This window comes from Sphaeramia orbicularis, chromosome 14 (assembly GCF_902148855.1).
Source record: "Sphaeramia orbicularis chromosome 14, fSphaOr1.1, whole genome shotgun sequence".
NCBI classification, from domain to species: domain Eukaryota; kingdom Metazoa; phylum Chordata; class Actinopteri; order Kurtiformes; family Apogonidae; genus Sphaeramia; species Sphaeramia orbicularis.
Window position 1 is genome coordinate 18,835,687 of NC_043970.1, and position 21,358 is coordinate 18,857,044.

Here is a 21,358-nt window from a genome sequence, read left to right on the forward strand (position 1 = left end):
AAAAAAGAAATTGCACCCTGCACGCACACACACACACACAAGTATACAAAGTGGCCTAAACAGTTTATCTGTTCAAAAAAAATTATAATTTGGTTAATTTATTTGTCAGTGTTGCTCTTCAGTTTGTTTAAACAGAATACCAGTTTGCTCTCTTGTTAATGTTGCACTTCATGTGGAATTTTTTTGTTATTTTAATGCAGAATGTGAACTGACAGAAATGTGATTAGATTTTTGTTGTTTGTTCAAAACTCCCTTGAAAAGTGCAATACTAATGTTTAAAATACATTTAGTAATATTTTATTTTCTATTTGATTTATAGCAGCAGAATTATATTATTCCTGTTTTTTTTATATTCTATTGTCTCAAAAAATTGGTCAAAGAATGTTCAAAAATTCATAAATGTATTAAAGACATGTTGAGGGGTTTTCTTTCTTCCCGTACCGAACTGAAAAAAACAAACAAACTGTGGCTTTCAAAACCGAAAATGTACCAAACCAAAAATTTTGTGTACCGTTACAGGCCTAATTACAAGTAAATGGGGATAAAAAAAGATTTAAGAAATTCATTCAAAAAAATTTAACTTTGACCTACAGTTCCCAAAATGTAACCACCTCTGTTGTGGGCCACTGGCAATCTATAAACCAAATTTGGTATGAATTCAACCAATAAGTTTTGCTGCTACATACGTTTGAAATTTTGCCCATCATAAATGAATGGGGGAAAAAAAAGATCTTAAAAATTCATCAAAAATGTGAACTTTGACTTACTGTTCCCAAAATGTTACCAGATCTTTTCTGGGTCACTGGCAATCTATAAACCCAGTTCGGTATGAATTCAACAAATAGTTTTGCTGCTAGAGGGGCAGGGTAAAAATATTAAAATCAGAGACTAAACAGCAATAATCCAACAACAAAAAATACCAACACAAATTCCAAATTACACACTGTCATTTAAAAAGTCCATAGCAGCAGGGATATTATGTATTGTGGTACAATATACTTACATCCTGGTGGCAACAACAAAAATTTACATTTGATTAAACAGGAATAAAACAGTTTCACAAAAAAAGTATCAACGTTAAAGCTGCAACATTAGCAGTAAAAATATATGATGAGGTGCTTTCTTACAGCATCAGCCTGGGGCCTAAAGCACAGTTTGCTGTTGATCACAGTACCAGGATAGACCAGAACAGTCTGACTGTTTATTAGAAGAGGAGAGTTAACCCAGTGATTGTTCGTAAAGTCAATACACATCTCTTTTGTTTTCAGCATACCTGTGTTTAAGACAGACATGCACCAGTGAGTAAAGTCCCTCGAGGACCACAATAATCTCATCTGCAAATTTTATAATGTGGTACCTGTCATAATATGAGACTAACGGAGCTGTTAACACTCTGGAAACACAAAAGAAAACACACAAAACCTGCCTGAATGAGTGACATAGCAATGGACTGAGAAGACCCAGACTAATTCTCATTTCATTCTCATCTCATAAAAATTAGTCTGACAATGTAACACTATAGAAAAACAGTGTGTTGGCAGCGTGTTCATTCGTTCATTGTTTCTGTTTCATTATAACCCCTCCCCTCCTCTGGCTCCACGTTCTTTATCTTCCTCTCAAACGAAGGGCAGCTCGTTGTCGCTCTGTGTCTCCATATAAAGGTAATGTTTGACTTCTTTGACTCTTCAGTGGCTCTGTTCTTGGTTAGGGTCATTATTTATGTTTTAATGTAAACAGCAGAAACCTGCCACTCCCTGACAGTTTATCAACTTTATCAGACAACAGGGTGGGAATCTCCAAACGTACGCTCTTCACATCCACCATCTTACTATGACTGAACTGAGGATCATCAGTATAATCGCACGCTAAGGTCAGTGGTTGTAGCTCTGCTTATAACTTGATTTTCTGCTATTATTAAACTCTAAAAAAAAAAAAAACAGGCAGAGAATGAGCAAACATTGTGGTACAAAGGGTTTCCTGCTGTTTATCTTCAGCAGCAAACACCTTCCTGTACGTCGTACTGGGGAGTGGAAGCATTGTTATCATATACATGACATTTATAGGAGAACAGACTCCAGTGTCAGACAGGAAATTCCACCACTGTCTCTAGCATGTACTACTTTCATGACGCCTTTACTGCATAAGGTAAACCTTGTAATCTTAAGAGAAGCATACTTCTGCATTCAGGGACCATCTGCTGTACCACACTTAACAGTTTAATTATTTTAAGAGATGCAAGGACGACTGTTTGATAATAATACACAGAACTGAATAGACTGAAGAGAATATCTAAAGTGTATAAAACAATATGAACAGTTCATTCAGAGCAAGATCTATTAGAATCTGATCATGTGAATGTTGAATAAAACCTCAGAAAAGACAGAGAACTGTTCTCTAACTGCTACAAATCTGTTTTGATTTGGAGATTTAGGGTCTCAGTGCTGTGAAGTCCTTGGCAGATTGTTGCATATAACTAAGATAAGGACCAGCTTCTGCTGTGGAAGTCATGTGACTTCTTAGAAGCTGTGGAGGTCTGCAGTTCCGTCCCTCTCCATTACTTTGCTGCACGTCACCAGCATCAGGATGCCATCTACTGTTACATCAACATGTGTCAGGGTCCTTGACCCTCATCACTCACTGAGACAACAACCAGGGGTGAAAAATTATTTCATTGATGGAAATAGAAACAAGAGTTAAAACCTAAACTTTAAAAATGTACATCTAAATAAAATTCACGTATAAAAATGAAACAGAACTGCAGTCAAAAACTCTAGTCAGTGTTCTTTCTGTTTGCCTCCTGTTTTCTCCAGGAATTATAATGGATTTATAATGGATATTTTTTCAAGTCTTATGGACAAAAGTACACAACACAACAGGCTACTTTATACTTAAAATCTCACTACATGGAAAAATAACAAGGCACAATTTCAGCATATGGTTGCAGAGGAAACATGCGTATCTCGATTTAATTCCTGCTTAATTTGTTGCGTCTATAACTAGTTACATCACAACATTTGCACATATAAGGTCAAGACTTCCAACTAATCTTTCTCCAAGTACTGAGAAACGGGACAGAGTAGCACGGTCAACAACCTAAAGGGGGTGGGGTGGGAAGTAGCTCACTTGCGTTTAAAGGGCCAGCGCTCAAGATGACCTTTCTCGTGTCATTAATCAGAAATAGGGTTAATGGACCTGTAAACTTTAATTAATGAAGAATTCAGACCCAAGCATAGCATTTACCATTTATGTAGACCACAAGGAAATGTTTTAAAATGCATAATTCCTTTTAAAAAAGCAAAATATGAATATGACCCCTTTAAAGAAAGAAATATGTTAACTGAAGTTTACATCTACATGTTAAACTGTTTTATTGTTTTGTAAATGTTTTTCTGTAGCTTCAGTGGATATTAATATATATTTAAAGTTCAATTCCAGGTTTTACTGAGGTCCAAGAAGTCTGACAAAGTCTGTATAGGACATATGAGATGCAAGATGCAGATCTTTGTCCAATAATCTGAGTTTGGTTTTATGTTTGCCCTCTGAATCTCTGGTTGACAACTGATGCTTGTCACCCATTTAATATTGTGTCTGACTGTGTTTTCAATGTTTCTTCTGTGTGTGTGCTGATGTGGATTCAGCTGAATGGATCAGTGTGAGGAGAGCGAAGAGGGTTCTCCCTTAAAACCCACAGTCAGCTCCCTCAAAGCACCCAGATCTGAACGTAGATCTGGCAGCCCCTTCAAAGGACCTGAATCTGAAGTGGGACCTGACAGCACTCCCAAAGCTCAGAGGTAAGGGAACCATCTCTGTTCTCCATGTCACATCCCACCTACAGTATCTCTATTCACACCTGTTTTAAACAAACTTTGTGTCCATTTGACTATAGATGTGTGAGTATATGAAGGGCATGAAATAAACACAAATTACTTCAAGTGTCTCTTGCATGTTACCAGATGGTTCATTCAATTAGTGTGGTGAAAAAAGACGTCTTAAATCAAAATGGGGGCCTCAGTCTTTGACTGGACTTTGCTCTGCTCACAAAAAATCTTCTAATCGGCCTTCAACTGAATTACCAGGAGAAGTCAACATTCAAGGCAAAAGAGTTTTATTGTTGGCAAAAAACACAAGAGCATTTCACAGTGACATGAACACACCAGAATTACTCTGAGCCACATGGCTCAGACCGATACCTTATATACTAATAGAAAATGCTCATTTCCTTAACTATCATGGTTATTTTGGTGCAGATTTCTGTTGACACAGGAGGGAATCCCCCAAATATGACCTTCACACACAGCCTGATTCCTTTACTGAGTACAACATTTATTTTGTGAGCCTCGGTTTTTTCTCCCCTCCTTCCCCAATAGGAGGGAGGGAGTGGCTTCACTTCAGTGGTTTTCTATCACTCAGTACAGCTTATGAGCAGGTCATACTATTCCTAAAAGGCCTATTTATCCCAAATTGCCATATTGTATTATAAACACACATACATGGTAAATATTGCATACAGTGAACATTTTAAACCATTCTCAATTCTTTTTTTTGATAATGTTGTTGTTTTTTACCTCCGCCAAGGAGGTTATGTTTTTGCCGGTGTTGGTTTGTCTGTCTGTCTGTCTGTCCGTGTGCAAGATAACTCAAAAAGTCATGGATGGATTTGGATGAAAATTTCAGGAAATGTTAATACTGGCACCAGGAACAAATGATTAAATTTTGGTGGTGATTGGGGGGGCACTGATCTGCCTTGGTGGAGGTCTGCGCTCTCCGAGTGCTTTTCTAGTTTTATATACCTTAGGGCATTTTCCATGCATGCCCTTATTACTTTTGTTTGCACAGCAGTATGAATCAGCTTTTTGCCCATCATTTCTCTGAAACATGACACCACATTAGATGCACCCGTCTTTTTGTAAATCCCACTGAAGTAACACTGTAAATCTTTGATCTTTCATGTAGATACATATAAAACATATAAAAACATGGTTTCAGTACAGAATACAAATTGAAAGGAAAAAAAGGAAAAAGACAGAAAAACATTCACTGTGCTTTGTATGAACTTCATATGATCCTCTCTGTCCTTCAGGACCCATGAAAGCTCAGAGTTCTCTGAACCCCAACCTGGACCTGGGCCCAGCTACATGTTAGCTAAAAGTGACCGGTCCATGGATGGCAAATGGATACATTTTGGAAATGGAGATAATTCACTGTAAGTCATCATCAGGTCATTTTATTATGTAAGCAGAGCCAGGAAACATTTCATCCCATGTGATCTCCGCAACATGTCCACAGAGAGTCGTACGTCCAGTCTGAACCTGAAACCAGCTGTGTGTCCCTCACAAGTGAAATATCCATGGAACCACCACTACATTTTGCATCAAAAAATCAGTGTTCTGTGAGGAAGAAGATAAGACAGAGGTGAGTTTGAGTCTCTTTTCCAACAAAGACCTGGCCAAAACTTAATACAGAAATCATTGTTAAAACAATAAACACAAAAGAAAAACAACCATCATACACCACAATGTAAAATTGAACAATTGTGCCCACATGACCATCATTTTATATAACATCTCTGTGCACATTACATCATACAAAAATGCACAGAACATTGTTTCTGGTGGACTTCAATCTGTGGGCACAGTGGGTAATAATGGACACAGCAGACGTAAAGGCTGTGGTGTATCACTAGTGGGATAAACATTGATAGTGCTTTGCTACATGCAGAGACTGCAGGAGCAACTTGAAATACAGCATTGTTGGACCATCATCATGGTATGGTGGTAGGGCAGACCGGGCACATTCTGCATCTTCAGCAAGTATCTCAGGTTCACAGGTGTTTCGCCCCTTAACCTGTACACCTGGTCTGAGCCTGTCTTCCCAGGGAACGGTGAGCTCAACTATCATGATGTGTTTTGAGTTCCTGGAGAAAAGAACCATGTCTGGTTGGAGAGTGGTTGTTACCACTTTCTCTGGGAACAAAAGCTTCCTCTTATGGTCCACACACGTGTCCCAATCAGATGCTGCTGCGAAATCTAATGGCAGGTTCTTGACAGTTTTACTTGCCCTCAGAGCCTTGTTCCCTTCCCTCTAGAAACCAATGCCACTGGGTAGAGGAGCATCATTGTTGTTGGGTTTGACTCTGTGGACATCAGTCCACTTGGCAGCCTCTGTCAGGACTCCATCATGGCTCCACCTGTATTGACTGTTAGCCAGTGCCTTTGGGCATCCTGATAGAATGTGACTGAGAGTACTAAGGGGGCCTCCACACTGCTTGCAGGATGGGTCCTTCTCCTTCCCCTAGGTCTTCAGGTTGTTTGGAGTTTGTTAATGATTGGCCACGGCACAAAGAAGGAAGGTCAGCTTTCCCTAGTTGTTTCCCCATAGTTCTTTCCACCAGAGTGGGCATTCCAGTGTTTTGTCCCACTGCATCCACTGTGTCTGGGAGGAAAGCCCACTGCACTAAATTTACATGGTGGTTTTTCTCCACTGCCTCTTGAACCCTCTGCACGCCAAACTCTCTTCTGCCTTTAGTGTTGGGCCTGCTTCAGCTCAATATTTCAGATGTAGATGTTCATTGCACAAATCAAAATAGGCATGTGTAAAATGTGGTGGGATGACACCAACATTTCAGATGCCTTTATTTTCCTTGCCCAGACACACACGATCCACAATTACATTTTTTTTTTTTTACTTTGCAGAATGGTTTTGAAAATCTCTGTTTTTAAAAACTCTGTGAATGAGAGACCCAGAATAGCCATTTGGCAAAAATACCCATATTAGTGTGGACAAGGCAATAATGTGAACTCATTGGTCCATAGAGTGGAGCAGCAGAGCTCAGATGTTCCCAGTGATCATCAACAACATACTCACCTGGACTCCACATTTGAGGTATGTACCTGTTCATCCATTTCTCATTTTTTTTCACATTTCACATTCATCTTCCTGATACATGTTTTACATCAGTGGACAGAAAGTACATGCAACATGGATCTGATGTTTGTTTATAAAATGCTGCTTTGTGACACTCAAAATGTATTCTGTTTTAGCTGCTGGAGAGGACCATCATCAATTTTGTCACAAATGAATTAAAGAAATTCCGTGAAGTTCTGAGTTCTGATTACCCAGAATGCTTAGACCCTCTGAAGGATAAAGATGAAGAGCAGAGGAAGAGCAGAGAGGCATTTCTGCAGATCACACTGAACTTCCTGAGGAGGATGAAGCAGGAGGAGCTGGCTGACCGTCTGCAGAGCAGTAAGATGATTCTGTACAGATTTAACAGAGAAGTAAAAGTCCCTCTGTTTGCTGTATACTGATGGTTTTATTTGCTGCCTTCATTTAGGGAGTGTTTATGGAGCTCAGCATAAACTGAAGCATAACCTGCAGCAGAAGTTTCAGTGTGTGTTTGAAGGCATCACTAAAGCAGAAAACCCCAAAACCCTCCTGAATCAGATCTACACAGAGCTCTACATCACAGAGGGAGGGGCTGCAGAGGTCAATAATGAACATGAAGTCAGACAGATTGAAACAGCGTCCAGGAAGCCAGACAGGCCAGAAACAACCATCACATGTAGGGACATCTTTAAAGGCTCACCAGACAGAGATACACCAATCAGAGCAGTGCTGGCAAAGGGAGTAGCTGGCATTGGGAAAACAGTCTTAACACAGAAGTTCAGTCTAGACTGGGCTGAAGGCAAAGCCAACCAGAACATACTGTTCACCTTTCCATTCACGTTCAGACAGCTGAATGTGCTTAAAGAGAAAAAGTTCAGCTTGGTGGAACTTGTTCATCGCTTCTTCGCTGAAACCAAAGAAGCAGGGATCTGCCACTTTGAAAATTTCCAGGTCGTGTTCATCTTTGATGGTCTGGATGAGTGTCGACCTCCTCTGGAGTTCAACAACACTCGGATCCTGACTGATGTTACAGAGTCTACCACAGTGGATGTGCTTCTCGTAAACCTCATCAGGGGGAATCTGCTTCCTTCTGCTCGCGTCTGGATAACAACACGGCCAGCAGCAGCCAATCAGATCCCTGCTGAGTGTTTTGACAGGGTGACAGAGATCAGAGGGTTCACTGATGAACAGAAAGAAGAGTACTTCAGGAAGAGATTCAAGGATGAGAAGCTGGCCAACACAATCATCTCCCACATCAAGACATCACGAAGCCTCCACATCATGTGCCACATCCCAGTCTTTTGCTGGATCACTGCTACAGTTCTAGAGGATGTGTTGAAGACCACAGAGGGAGGAGAGCTGCCCAAGACCCTGACTGAGATGTACGTGCACTTCCTTGTTGTTCAGGCCAAAGTGAAAAACATCAAGTATGATGGAAAGTCTGAGGCAGATCCACACTGGAGTGCAGATACCAGGAAGATGATTGAGTCTCTGGGAAAACTAGCATTTGAGCATCTGCAGAAAGGAAACCTGATCTTCTATGAGTCAGACCTAACAGAGTGTGGCATTAATATCAATGCAGCCTCAGTGTACTCAGGCGTGTTCACAGAGGTCTTTATAGAGGAGAGAGGGCTGCACCAGGACAAAGTGTTCTGCTTTGTCCATCTAAGTGTTCAGGAGTTTCTGGCTGCTCTTTATGTCCATCTGACCTTCATCACCACTGGAGTCAATCTGTTGTCAGAAGAACAAACAACACTTCAGAGATGTGAATCTGCAGAGACACAGCTCTACCAGACTGCTGTGGACAAGGCCTTAGAGAGTCCAAATGGACACCTGGACTTGTTTCTACGCTTCCTCCTGGGTCTCTCGCTGTCAACCAATCAGAATCTACTACGAGGTCTGCTGAAACAGACAGGAAGTAGCTCTGAGACCAGTCAGAAAATAATTGAGTACATCAAGAAGAAGATTGAGGAGAATCAGTCTGTTGAGAGAAGCATCAATCTGTTCCACTGTCTGAATGAACTGAATGATCATTCTCTGGTGAATCAGATCCAACTGTTCCTGAGTTCAGGACATCTCTTTAAACAGAAACTCTCTCCTGCTCAGTGGTCAGCTCTGATCTTCATCTTACTGTCATCAGAGAAAGACCTGAAGGTGTTTGACCTGAAGAAGTACTGTGCTACAGAGGAGGCTGTCCTGAGGCTGCTGCCAGTGGTCAAAGCCTCTAATAAAGCTCTGTAAGTACAGAAACAATGAGGTTTATTGAATATCAGTGTAATATACTGCTACAATATGTTTTTTTTTCCAGGTTGAGTGGCTGTAACCTTTCAGAGAAAAGTTGTGAAGCTCTGTCCTCAGTTCTCAGCTCCCAGTCTTCTAGTCTGAGAGAGTTAGATTTGAGTAACAATGACCTCCAAGACTCAGGAGTGAAGCTACTGGCAGATGGACTGAAGAGTCCCGACTGCAGACTGGAGACTATCAGGTTAGAATTCCTCAACACAATGAAACAAGTGATCATTAAAATGTTGTTCTACATTTAATGGATCATTCTAACTGGTGAAGTGTTGTCTTTGATCATTTCTACCCCGGCATTGTCCTGAACTGAATCAATAACCCAGAAAATGGACACAGAGAAATCAAACTACTGGAGTTAAATACACGCATGGTCAAATTATCATCCTGTTTATTTCACATTTTCAGATGTTGTGTGTGATGTGTTGCATGTGCAGACTCTCAGGCTGTCTGATCACAGAGGAAGGCTGTGCATCTTTAGCTTCTGCTTTGAGGTCCAACCCATCGCATCTTAAAGAACTGGACCTGAGCTACAACCATCCAGGAGACTCAGGACAAGAGCTGGTTGCTGCACTGGAGGATCCACACTGCAGCCTGGACACTCTCAGGTATGGACTGAGTTTCTGCAGCCACATTAATGTGTGATAGAACAGGTTGAAATGGAGGGAACACTGTCAGAACTCAATACAGATCCTTTACTGAAGTCACAGCCAATGTTGAAAACTAAAGAAATTCCATAAGCAAATAAAAACAACCATTTAGTCACTTTGAACAGGAAACCTTCAGCGGACCAGAGTGATATAATGTCCACGTTTGCGTGCTGCTCTGCTCATTTCATCAGGTTGGAGTTTGGTGGAGTCCAATGGTTAACACCAGGCCTGGGTCTGAGAAAGTGTAAGTGGGACTTTCTTTTGATTAATTAAAGACAACCTCAAACTGGGCCGGGGTTCTATCAGTTATAAAGGAGAGGTAGAGGGTCAAATATCCAAATTGTTTTTTTTGAGGAACATTCTTTTCAAACTTTTCAGTAATATTCTGATATACAGTATATATTGACAAACTGGTAATTCACAGCCCATCTTTGTCCCAAAAAGATAAGACCTTTTCTAGATGCTACTTTTGTACCAAATAATGATTACAATCCCCTCTTTCACATGGTTCAAATCACTTTTTATTTATTTATTTTAACTCATTATTGTCCCTAAATTCAATATGTTGCGAGTCTGACTGTGAGGAATGGATGTATACTTAGAAATTAAATGACAGTGGCCAGACAAAACATGAAATATGTTGTGTTCGTACTGTCTACAATGAAATACATGTCAAGAGTACATTTTAATAACATTACATTATTTTTTAAATTCACATTCCTGTACATAAGTCAGACCTGAATTTTACCAAGTACTTTTTGTGTCTGTCAGATTTCTGTGAGCTCACACTGGATCCAAACACAGCATGGAGAAGACTCAAACTGTCAGATAACAACAAGGAGGTGACGCATGTGAAGGAATATCAGCCATATCCTGATCATGAGGACAGATTTGAGTACTGGGCTCAGCTGCTGTGTACACCTAGCCTGACTGGTCGCTGTTACTGGGAGGTTGAGAGGAACGGAGGGGTTTTGATAGCAGTGACTTACACAGGAATCAAAAGGAAAGGGCGCTCTTTAGAATGTGTGTTTGGATTAAACACTCAGTCCTGGACCATTGAGTGTTCTGAGGATGGTTACTGTGTCCGTCATGATAACAAAGAAATATACCTCCCTCTGCCCCCATCCCACTCTGGTAGAGTAGCGGTGTATGTGGACTATCCTGCTGGCACTCTGTCCTTCTACTTAGTCTCCTCTAACACACTGATCCACCTCCATACCTTCAACACCACATTTACTGAACCTCTGTATGCTGGGGTTAGAGTGTTTTCTGAGTCCTCTGTCTGTTTGTGTGGTCGAGAGGGTGAGTCGTCACTTGTTTAGAGAAACATCCTCAATCCCCATCTCATAGTTCAGTCTGTTTGACCTAGGGGTAATAATGGACCCAGACCTAAACTTTAACAGTCACATTACATCAATTACATCATCAGCCTTTTACCATCTCAAAAACATCGCTAGAATCAAAGGTTTACTGTCTAAACCAGACTTAGACAGACTTATCCCTGCATTTATCTCTTGCAGGTTAGACTACTGTAACGGCCTTCTCACTGGACTCTCTAAACCAGCTGTCAGATAGGTGCAGTCCATCCAGAACGCTGCTGCTCGGGTCCTGACTAGAACCAGGAAGTACGACCATATTAGTCCTGTGCTCAACCTTAGTGTGTTGTTGGGGGACAGAACAAGAAATTATTACTTTTGTGACATTTTTCAAAATTTTTATTGTTATGTAAAAAATCAAGGTCAATGAAGTTACCATATTTGGTTCCTTATCCGTACATGGCATAAAAAATTAAATCAAAAATCCATGAAGTAGATATAACAAATAGAAAAAACATGTGTAAGGTGAAAGGAACATGTATTTTAGAACATTAGAATATGACTTTTAGAATATTAGACCAACATAAGTGCTGATCCAGACCCCTGTCCACATCCACATTCTCCCTTTGAACATCATTCCTTACATTAGTACCATTACTTCATGGTACATAACAAAGCAGGTACACTCATTGTTCATGCAGAGGTGGACCTTACAGACCTTGTAGACCACATTGGACCTGAGATTGTTGACTCACTGTCCTCACTGGAACTGTTGATGTCACTGTCTTGTAATGTATGTAGAAATTACCAAAAATAGTCATTTGCCCATTTAAGAGTTAATAGGTTAACTGGTGAATCTAAATCGCCTGTTAGTGTGGATGTTAGTCCTGTGATGAGCTGGCAAAGCAGATTAAGGGCTTTGGAAAATTAATAAATGAATGAAGTCATTTATGTCTGACTGCCTCTGCTTTTGAGTCAGAACTCAGCCAGATTTGTCACACTCATCATCTCACTGTATCTACTGCTGCTCTCAGGTCAGTGAAATGACAGTAAAACTATGGAGAGACATTTGTTTCTTTATTCATCAGTCAAAAAGAATGGATTTGCAATTAAAAAACAGATTTGCAACTAAAAACGAGATTTGACAGCAAAAGACAGTAAGCAGCAATAAAAAAAAAGATAATTTTGCTTATAAATCAGTCCTCTTTACTTGTGAGTCAAAAACTTTTGCTTGAAAATCACTGTGACTGCACAGGCTGTGAATGTACAGGCTGTAGCCGACGCTATTTTGTGTAATTCATTACTTGAGACACATTTCATTTTCAAAGAGCAACAGACTATCAACTGACCTCACAGTAACATAACACAACGGAGAAGTGGGTTTAACATGGAAGCTGGAGCCGTAGCTGGAGCCAGGTCAAACCCACATTGTAAGACCGGATAAGTGGAGTTTACTTAAAAAAATTTGAGGAAACCAATTGCCTTAAAAAATGTAAGTAATGAGTGATGAAAACTTGTGTGTATTAAACTTAAATGCTTGATTTGAATAGAATTACTATTTTAAGTGCAACACACTAAACACCAAGTTAATTTAACTTAAAATTTATTGCAATGTCAATTGCTTTGTATAATCATTAGACTTAATATCATCAGTTCATGGGACTCAATTCCAAGTTAGTGTTAATTGAAATTTTTTGCAATATGTATTGCTTTGCATAATTCATCAACTTGACATATTACAGCATGAATGGAAGTTAGCTTAATATGATTTACCAATAGAGGAAGACCGTAACTTCAGGAGGTCATACAAATTTGCGTTCAACATTATCAAATCTGTGATGAACAGGAAAGCTATTGTTTGGTCTATGGCTCTGACTCATGGTGCAGCTCTACAAAAATACAAAAACAAAAAGGCCTATAAACATTGCCATACACACATTAAGTCAAAATTAACACACACACCACAACCCCACTGAACCCCTGCACATAAAAATAATGCATTTTCAACAACATGCCCAATACCCACAATGCAATGTGGAGATTAAAAGGTGTGGTCATGACTAAACTTTTTCATACTTTTGACAATGTCTACAAATTAGTAGAATATACTTATCATTTTATAGTAATGTAATAAAACTTAGATCATTTAAGTACATTATAATTAAAGCGTTTTAATAAATACAAAGTCCGGGCTTACAGTGCACCAATAGAAACTCTTCTCTCACCCATTAGTGTAGGCCACACCCATTAAGTGCAGTTTAATTCACAAGCAAAACTTTTGAAGTTGCAAGCAAAGAGGACTGATTTATAAGCAAAACAATCTCTTTTTTATTGCCACTTACTGTCTTTTGCTCTCAAATCTCTTTTTTGGTTGCAAATCCATTCCTTTTGATTAATGAATAAAGAAACAAATGTCTCTCCATATCAAACCTGGCAGTTGCTAACCTGCAATTATTTATGCTCATCAACAGAAATGAATGTCTAACTCTTGTAGTAACTCCGCACTAGTTTAGTCAGAGAGGTGGTCCACTCATAATCTGTAACAGTTTAAAAGGGGACGAAACTCCAAACTAGTATAAAACTGGAGGACAGTGCGTTTGTCTGAGCTGTTCTGGCTCTCATCTCTAGTGGAAGGTTAGAGAAGTTAGAAAAGGTTAGAAAAGTTCCCAAAACGAGGAAAATAGGACTCATTCAGTGGACTCTTAACTTAGTTCAGTATTTAGTATAGTAGATGTGATGGGTACACAGTGCACCATGCAGGATGAACACATTTTTATTATTGCTGAAAATACAACACTAATGAAGAGAAGAGAAAATAGAGAAAACTGAACTGAAAATATTATAACAAGCAAATTGAGTATTTTGGTTTTTGGTGGGCCATATACATGACAAACAACTTCCATATGTGTGGTGATCTTTGCAGTATATTAATAATAGAGTGTTTTTATTCATTTAATCATGAAAGACATTAATCATATTCATCATGCATAATATTGTTTTTGTACTGATAAATGTTATCTGATTTATATATTTCAACCTAGGGAATGTGTAGGTGGTGTGATTTTCTGTCTGTACTTAAACTGATCAGTAACTCCAGTTTTGTTATCCATAATAAAACTTCTGTGAATGAAAACCTTTGTCACTTGTAACTTTTCTTTCACCACACTAATTGATGTTACAGCATCAGGATTGGCCTGATCTACTCATGTAGTGCCAAACTGAGGTAACCAGAGTTTCTTGTGCTTGTCAAAGAAAAATATGGTAATGTAAATAAGAGAATGGCTTGCGTTTTTGGTGCTGTATTCCAGGGGAAATTGTTACAGCAACACCATAGATCTTTTGCTCACAGGGTCCCCCTAAAGTCAAGAAAAGGTATTGTCTGTAACAACTGTCATAAAATCTGTATAACTGTAATACTTGCGCATTTGTTGACAGGCCATTGATGCCAGCAAGCTTTCTGAGGCAAGACAATTAATGTGCATTCAACCGTTACTCAACTATTACTCAAAGATACAGCACAATAGTATTGAAAGCAGCGCAAAATACCAAATCAAACAATTAAATTAGTCGGGATCAGCTGGTTTGAACAAATCTAGAGATAAAGACTCAGATCAGTCTTCATATTTCAGAAATTTAATGTCAACAGCTAACGTAACATAATTTACATCAACTGACATCACATACAGCAGGATCATAAGTTTGAGGTTTGTTCACATTATTACAAACTGGAGACACATCCTCCACATACATGAACTGAACATACTATAATATGACAATAACATGATGCTGTAATAATGGTGTCGTAATATTGTACTTAATCCTGCTGCTGTACTTTAAGCATAAATGCTTCAGTTACAACCCATGAAATTTGAAGATGTTTGCTAATTAACATGTATTTCTGTGAACACAAAATAATTTTGGTCAACAAATAATTAGTGGTGCATAATTAAGGAATGTGATGGAATCATAAAGCAGATAATGGGCTGCGACACCACATTCAGCTCCAGTGTGAAAACGAGGAATTCATTCATCAGAACATTCAACATCAAACATGTGCGATATCACAATCACATGACCTCACAGGCCTTCATTACAACAAAACTGCAGGAATATCACTTGTGCCAAAAAGCAGTAGTCACATATGATACACAAGAATCTTATAGTTTTGGAACATTTCAAAGCTGTAATGTGTGAAACCTACAGTACATGGTTAAGTGTTTGCTACATAGTACATAGGGTACATTAGAAATTACACAGGCTTCACACATTATACAATGAACAGTTTCCAAATCTATGCACTTCTCATGTAAAAACACATGATCCTGTTTAGCTCATATGGAGAACATGTGAAACTCTACTACAGTTTAGATTCCTTCTGGGTGAATAATTACTAAAATTAAATAACCTGTGTCTCACCACGTGTTTCACATCAGGTTCAGCTTCTAGAGGACTTCATGTGATCACCATAGAACACTGAATAATTGTTACAGATTCATTTTATGTGTGGATTTACTGGGAACCATTCACAACATCTGATTAATACATTATGCTGTATTAGACTATAGTGTGGAGAAGCAAAGCCTTGTGTTTTATGATACGTTTCAGTGAAACACTGTCTGTCTCCAACGTTTGTCAGGTGTGAATGGCCACAGGCAGTCTGTGATTGCAGAGGTGAAAGGTCGTGGATCGATGCTCAGGTTCAAAAGCTCCAAGCGAGAGCAGTTCAACTGACTGTTGACTGGACGAACAGCTGAACCTGCTGGCTGCTCAGTGAGCTGGGAGAGGAGAGAGGATGATCAATAAATACAACACAACCAATAATTAATATTGATAACATATTTTTCTGTAAGAATATATGTAATTATTTATATACATTGATTATTGATCAGATATACGTACAGGTATGAGATGGTTGGATGGCAGGTTGAAGGCCTGAGCGATTGCAACAGCCATCTCATATTTAGTCATCTGTTCTTTAGCTGAGAAATGAAACACGCCTCTGATAGATGAGTCCTGAAGACAGACAGACAGACAGACAGGTAAGGGATAGACAGGCAGTCAGAGGGGCAGACGGGGAGGGCACTTGGTGACTGAGAAAAGCAATCGAAAGTAAAGGCCTGTACATACTTTACAAGAACAGAGAAATTTGTTTGTTTTCTCAAACTGGCAAGAACTTAGCTGTGTTCAGGACATTTCTTTCCTCCAGAGAAACTCAAGTGCAGAACTCCTGGGAAGTTCTCCACTTTTCCACATCAACCACATCCACTTCAAATTTCTCACCAATCACCAATATTTGTCGGACACCACAAAAGAAAAATGTTCTGCCTGGATGATGTGTCAAGAATAAGTTGGGAGAAAAAAAAAAATGACGCCATTCTTTTCTCACAGCCCGGGGGAGAGATCAAACTTCCCTGCTCTTGTGGGGAAGGTAATACCTTTAGAGAGGTAGTCAGTCAGGGAATGAGACATGCAGGCAGTCAGAGAGTGAGACAAACTGCCAGAATGAGAAAAGCAGTCCAAGAGTCTTGCTCTCTCACCTGTCTCCCTCTCTCACACAGCTTTCTGCACACAACTGCGACATCTCTGGCGTCGGTGGGGAACCTCTGCTGGCAGTGATCCAGAGTACAGCTCTCTGTCACCCCCTCCTGGACCTTCAGCCACAGTACGGTCACTGCACTCTCTGTCACTGATTCCACCTCCCCGAACAAGACCGGCACACGCAGCACCACCGCACCTGCACAAGCAAGGACAGAGGTAAGGACAGAGGTACACAAACAGGTAGACACACAAGTGTTCAGACAGACAGGTAGAAAGACACACAGATACCTGGACAGTGTCTGAGTGTCTCTCTCTCTCCTTCAAGTTTACTTCGTCCATACACGTTCAGAGGATTTGGACTGTCGTCTTCACCGTATGGAGGGTTTCTACCATCAAACACATAGTCAGTGCTGATGTAGAGGAAGAAGGCTCCAGAAGCAGCTGGAAATAATGACAATAAATAAAACAATAAAACAGTAAGACCAACACTGAGACTGTGCAGTGCATACACCAATTCATATTTCCTCAAAGAAAAACACAAGAGCCACTTAAAATCTCTGCTTTGATTTGATAAATTCAACAGTAAAATGAGCATTATTTGAGAAAGCACACTGACGAAAATCTGTACAGGAGTAATACAACTGCTGGACAGTATGTTTACACATGTCATAATAATACAATCAAACTGTAATATGTTTTCTGTGTGCTGCAGTACAGCCTATGTGTAAAACCAGGATGAGTTTAGGGCAGGGGTCAGCAACTCTGGTCCTAGAGAGCCACTATCCTGCATGTTTTAGATGTTTCCCTCTTCCAGCACACCTGATGGTCATTATCAGGCTTCTGCAGAGCTTAATGATAGGTTTATCATTTGAATCAGCTGTGTTGGAAGAGGGATACATCTAAACATGCCGGATAGTGGCTCTCTAGGACCTGGGTTGCTGATCCCTGGTTTAGGGTCTGATGTCTGCAGCTACCAGGAGCTCACAGAGTCCATACAGACCTAAAACACAAGAAAACATGAGCACAGCCAAAGGACAGAGGTCACCCACCAGCCTCCTTGGCAAGTGTGCCCGTGGCATGCACGTTTAGATTGATAGCTGCTTCAGTGTGACGCTCGACCACATCAGGACGACGCTCTGCTGCACAATGAACGATCACATCAGGCTGAAATACATGGATCATACAGAGAATCTCAGATAACAAGCTGAAACACATTGAAACATAAAGGAAACGTTCCCCCATCAGTCAGCCTTCTCCTTATCTGGCTTGTGTCTCAGATTTAACAGAGAAATCACCCTTTCCCCTTCACAGGGACGAAGATGCATCACCAAACCAGCCAAGAAATGCCTGTTTTACCATACATTCTTGACATCATTTCCTTGTCAATCACATGTATTTTTTTGTAATTTTTGTCATGCTTTGTGTATTTTTATGTACTTTATTTACCTTGTATTCTCTGTGCTAGTCTTCAACAGTTCTCGGTAATGCTCTCTTCTATTTTATGCATTTCTGTGTTGTTTTTATGCATTTTGCGTCATTGATTTTACCTTATATTCCTGTACCAGTCCTCTAACGGCATCCTCATCTGTCAGGTCACAGCGGAGGAGGCGGGGCCTAGCCCTCCTGTATCCGGTCCCAATGACCAACCAGCCACTGTTCTCAAACTCTCTGCACACAGCTCGACCCAGGAGACCTGTCGCCCCAGTAACCAGGACCCTGAGAGCAGGGCTCAGGACTTCCTCCTAGAATAAAAAGGTCAGAGCCAGTTATCTTGACTAAAACTGAAAGGTGGGACAGTTGTGTGCCACCGTAAAAAAATGGCATGTCAGAAAGTTATTCTCAAACAAAGGAGGTGCAAGTAAAGTACACAAATGTCACATTTAATGTAATGTACAACACAGCTTATGATTACATTTTTATTTACATAATAAATCTAAGAGTCCTAAAAAATTTACATTCCACCTCACTGGCAATATAAATTAACGTGGTAAATGAAATTTGTTGTATCCAAGAAGTGTCTAATGAGCCCTTTAGGAGCAAAAATGGACCAAGAATCTGCTGTTGGTCACTAATTGGGAAGGGAAATTATGGTAAAGTTTAAAAACAATGTTATTAAAACAAAGATAGGAAGAAATTTTAATATTTCCCATATCATGGTGCAGAACAGAGTACAAAGATTCTAGGAATCTGAGTGTATTTCCAGGCGTAAATGGCAATGGTTCAAAGCTAAGCTGGACACCATGATCTCTGATGTCTCAGACAACACCACATCAAGAACCATCCTTCATCCACAGCTGATAGAACCAAGTGGGTGAAATGTAAGGTTATAACAAACACACAGTCAACAGTAACAAACTGTATTAACTTGGTAACCTTATCCTATTTGTGTCTCAACACTACTTCGTCACTCTGCATCAGTCATCTTATGCAAGTATAGGGCTGTAACCAATCACAGAGAACATGTTACTGACACAAAATCGTGATCAAAATTACTTCTGGTAATCCTCCATGTTATTCCACCTTTCAAATAGGTACTTCATATCAACTGATATTGTCCAGAAGACTGTTCACCTACTGAGGAATAGAAGTCACATTTAAGTTTGTGTCTATGCTGAAACTATTTCAGTTAATGCACCACTTCAAATGTTAGCAGAGTGTAAATTTAAAAAATTAATGATCATCAGTTTGTCACATTAATCATTGCTGAAGGGATGTTTTACAGATGAGCACCAGCAGAACTTGGCTCTGTGGGCCTGACAGATCTGTTACAGTCACACAGGTTTGGAAGATACGACTACAGCCCAGACTCAGTTCGTGAAGGCTGAGGGATGTCTTGAGTCCATTTGACGTAACACAGCTGGTTCTCTGTAGGATGTAATAATTGGCTGTATCACCAGGATCTAGTACAAACTGGCACATAATCTGTTTAAGCTGCTGGTATCAGAGTTAACTCTCTTACTCTGTCCTGCAGCCATGTTCCTCTTACAGAAACATTCAGCCTGTGTAGTTTACAGAGAGAAGTTAGTCACATTATATGGGATTGGTTGCTACAATAGCAATTTTTCTAAAGTCAGTTTACAGCCATTCTTCAGCACTTGTATTTGGTTAAGCAATGATAACCAGCAGGGATTCATGTATACATTTTGCTGTGAAGTCACAAATGAACGAGACTTCAGATTGTGTTATGACCTCTTTACTGCAGAAATACAATGTGATGAGGTTAGAAACAGTCAAAGCTGTCAGTGTGAGAGGACAGCTGCGGCACCACTGTGAGTCTGCACAGATGGTACTTATATATTTTATTAGGAAAACCCAAATGTAATTATGTGTGTTGTTGCGTTGTGTTTTCCCGCTCAAGACCCCGCCTCTCTGCACTGTGTAGTTTATCACAAATATGACCTGGTAATGTAGTTTGTTAGTAACTCGTTAGTTAAAACCATGCAAAACACACGAGAAGTAAGCTGTTATTTGCTTTTTATATCACTGCATAATATTTTCCCCCAATATCGTTGACTACATTTTCATCCATCTTTCATTTATGTCTGCAAAATATCTGAGCCGCTTTTCTTTTTAAGTTGCATCGTGTTCGTAACCTGCAGCCTAAAGTCTTTAAGATTATTAACACACCAATTTTTCCACAGAATGTAGGCAAGTGCGTTATTGATAACAGGCTAATTATTCGTTTATCAAATACCTCTTTTGCTACAACAGGAATTTTTACTCAGTCCACAGAACAAAAAGTATTGCAATAGCCTATATGTTGTATTGCCGTATCATGATATAGGTTTGGTCACCATCTCCCATCCCTGCACAACCCTCACAGGTTTGGATAAATGAGCTGTAAAGGAGACAAAGTAAAAGACTCAAAGTACAGCATTAAGATAAATAAAACGTATGGTAACATCCCTCTTCAGAAGAAGCAGTTTGAAGCGTCTGCCAATGGCAAAAGCAACTGAGGCTGCTGGGTAATATAGTCTTTATATCCTATTTTTCAGTCAACTTTAGATGTTAACAGCAGTAATTATGCATTTTTGTCACAGAAGTCAGCCTTATAAACTCCTCTGACTCCACCTGTTCTCCAGAGAGTTAGGTCCGTTTCCACTCACGTGAGTGTTTACCTGAACCAGCTGCACGCGGCCCGGACTGAAGTTAATCCTGAGTTCTGCACCTGCGCGGTTCATGTCTCTGTCCTGTCTGATCGATTAGAATATGTATTATTTATCTGAATCGAGCTTCCTCTGCGTTTCACTTCAATCTGCTGCTGCGTAGTTTGTCCGCTGCGCTTCCGCTTCCGCCCACGAATCAGCTGTTTGCCGCAAATCCCGCGAGACTGTCGCGAGACGAAGATAAAACTGAAAACTGACAAAAACTGAAACTGAAACCCTTGAAATATGAAATAAAATCTGTGAAATAATAATGCCTAACATTGTTTAAGCCAACGGTGGCATTTAACATGACCGGAGCTATGAACACATAGAAAAATACCGTGGGATGAAGGAAATAAAAGACGAAAAAACACAATTTACCTGTGAAACTGCGAGCTGGAAGCCAGGCATCTCATCCGGGACCCGAACAGACCCACAGCACACCGGTGAAATCCAGTAGTAAACACTAGAAAACGGTAGAGATCAGTAGAGTCCTAGCGGGTGTAGCAGCAATTTATTAGGACAGGAAACG

At 39.9% G+C, this 21,358-nt stretch overlaps 2 protein-coding genes across 3 annotated transcripts; one reads left to right on the plus strand and one right to left on the minus strand.

Moving 5' to 3' along the window:
* Positions 1 to 1,636: 1,636 nt before the first annotated feature.
* Positions 1,637 to 11,294, plus strand: LOC115433042 (protein NLRC3-like). The gene is made up of 12 exons (XM_030154233.1): positions 1,637 to 1,661; positions 1,779 to 1,870; positions 3,639 to 3,791; positions 5,081 to 5,203; positions 5,287 to 5,412; positions 6,813 to 6,882; positions 7,041 to 7,245; positions 7,334 to 9,122; positions 9,194 to 9,367; positions 9,615 to 9,785; positions 10,019 to 10,071; positions 10,599 to 11,294. The coding sequence occupies exons 3-12, from the start codon at positions 3,643 to 3,645 to the stop codon at positions 11,147 to 11,149; spliced, it is 3,411 nt and encodes a 1,136-aa protein (XP_030010093.1). The 5' UTR covers positions 1,637 to 1,661; positions 1,779 to 1,870; positions 3,639 to 3,642; the 3' UTR covers positions 11,150 to 11,294.
* Positions 11,295 to 14,754: 3,460 nt separating this feature from the next.
* Positions 14,755 to 21,355, minus strand: mat2b (methionine adenosyltransferase 2 non-catalytic beta subunit methionine). 2 transcript variants are annotated; one of them, XM_030154271.1, is made up of 7 exons: positions 21,208 to 21,355; positions 18,229 to 18,423; positions 17,731 to 17,845; positions 16,970 to 17,122; positions 16,681 to 16,877; positions 16,043 to 16,156; positions 14,755 to 15,918 (listed from the first exon to the last, which is right to left on the minus strand). In XM_030154271.1, exons 1-7 carry the CDS (start codon positions 21,235 to 21,237, stop codon positions 15,745 to 15,747), a joined length of 978 nt encoding a protein of 325 aa, XP_030010131.1. In that variant the 5' UTR covers positions 21,238 to 21,355; the 3' UTR covers positions 14,755 to 15,744. The 2 variants fall into 2 exon arrangements, with proteins under 2 accessions (XP_030010131.1, XP_030010130.1); XM_030154270.1 differs by lacking the exon at positions 21,208 to 21,355 and adding an exon at positions 20,800 to 20,978.
* Between the last annotated feature and the right edge of the window lie 3 nt (positions 21,356 to 21,358).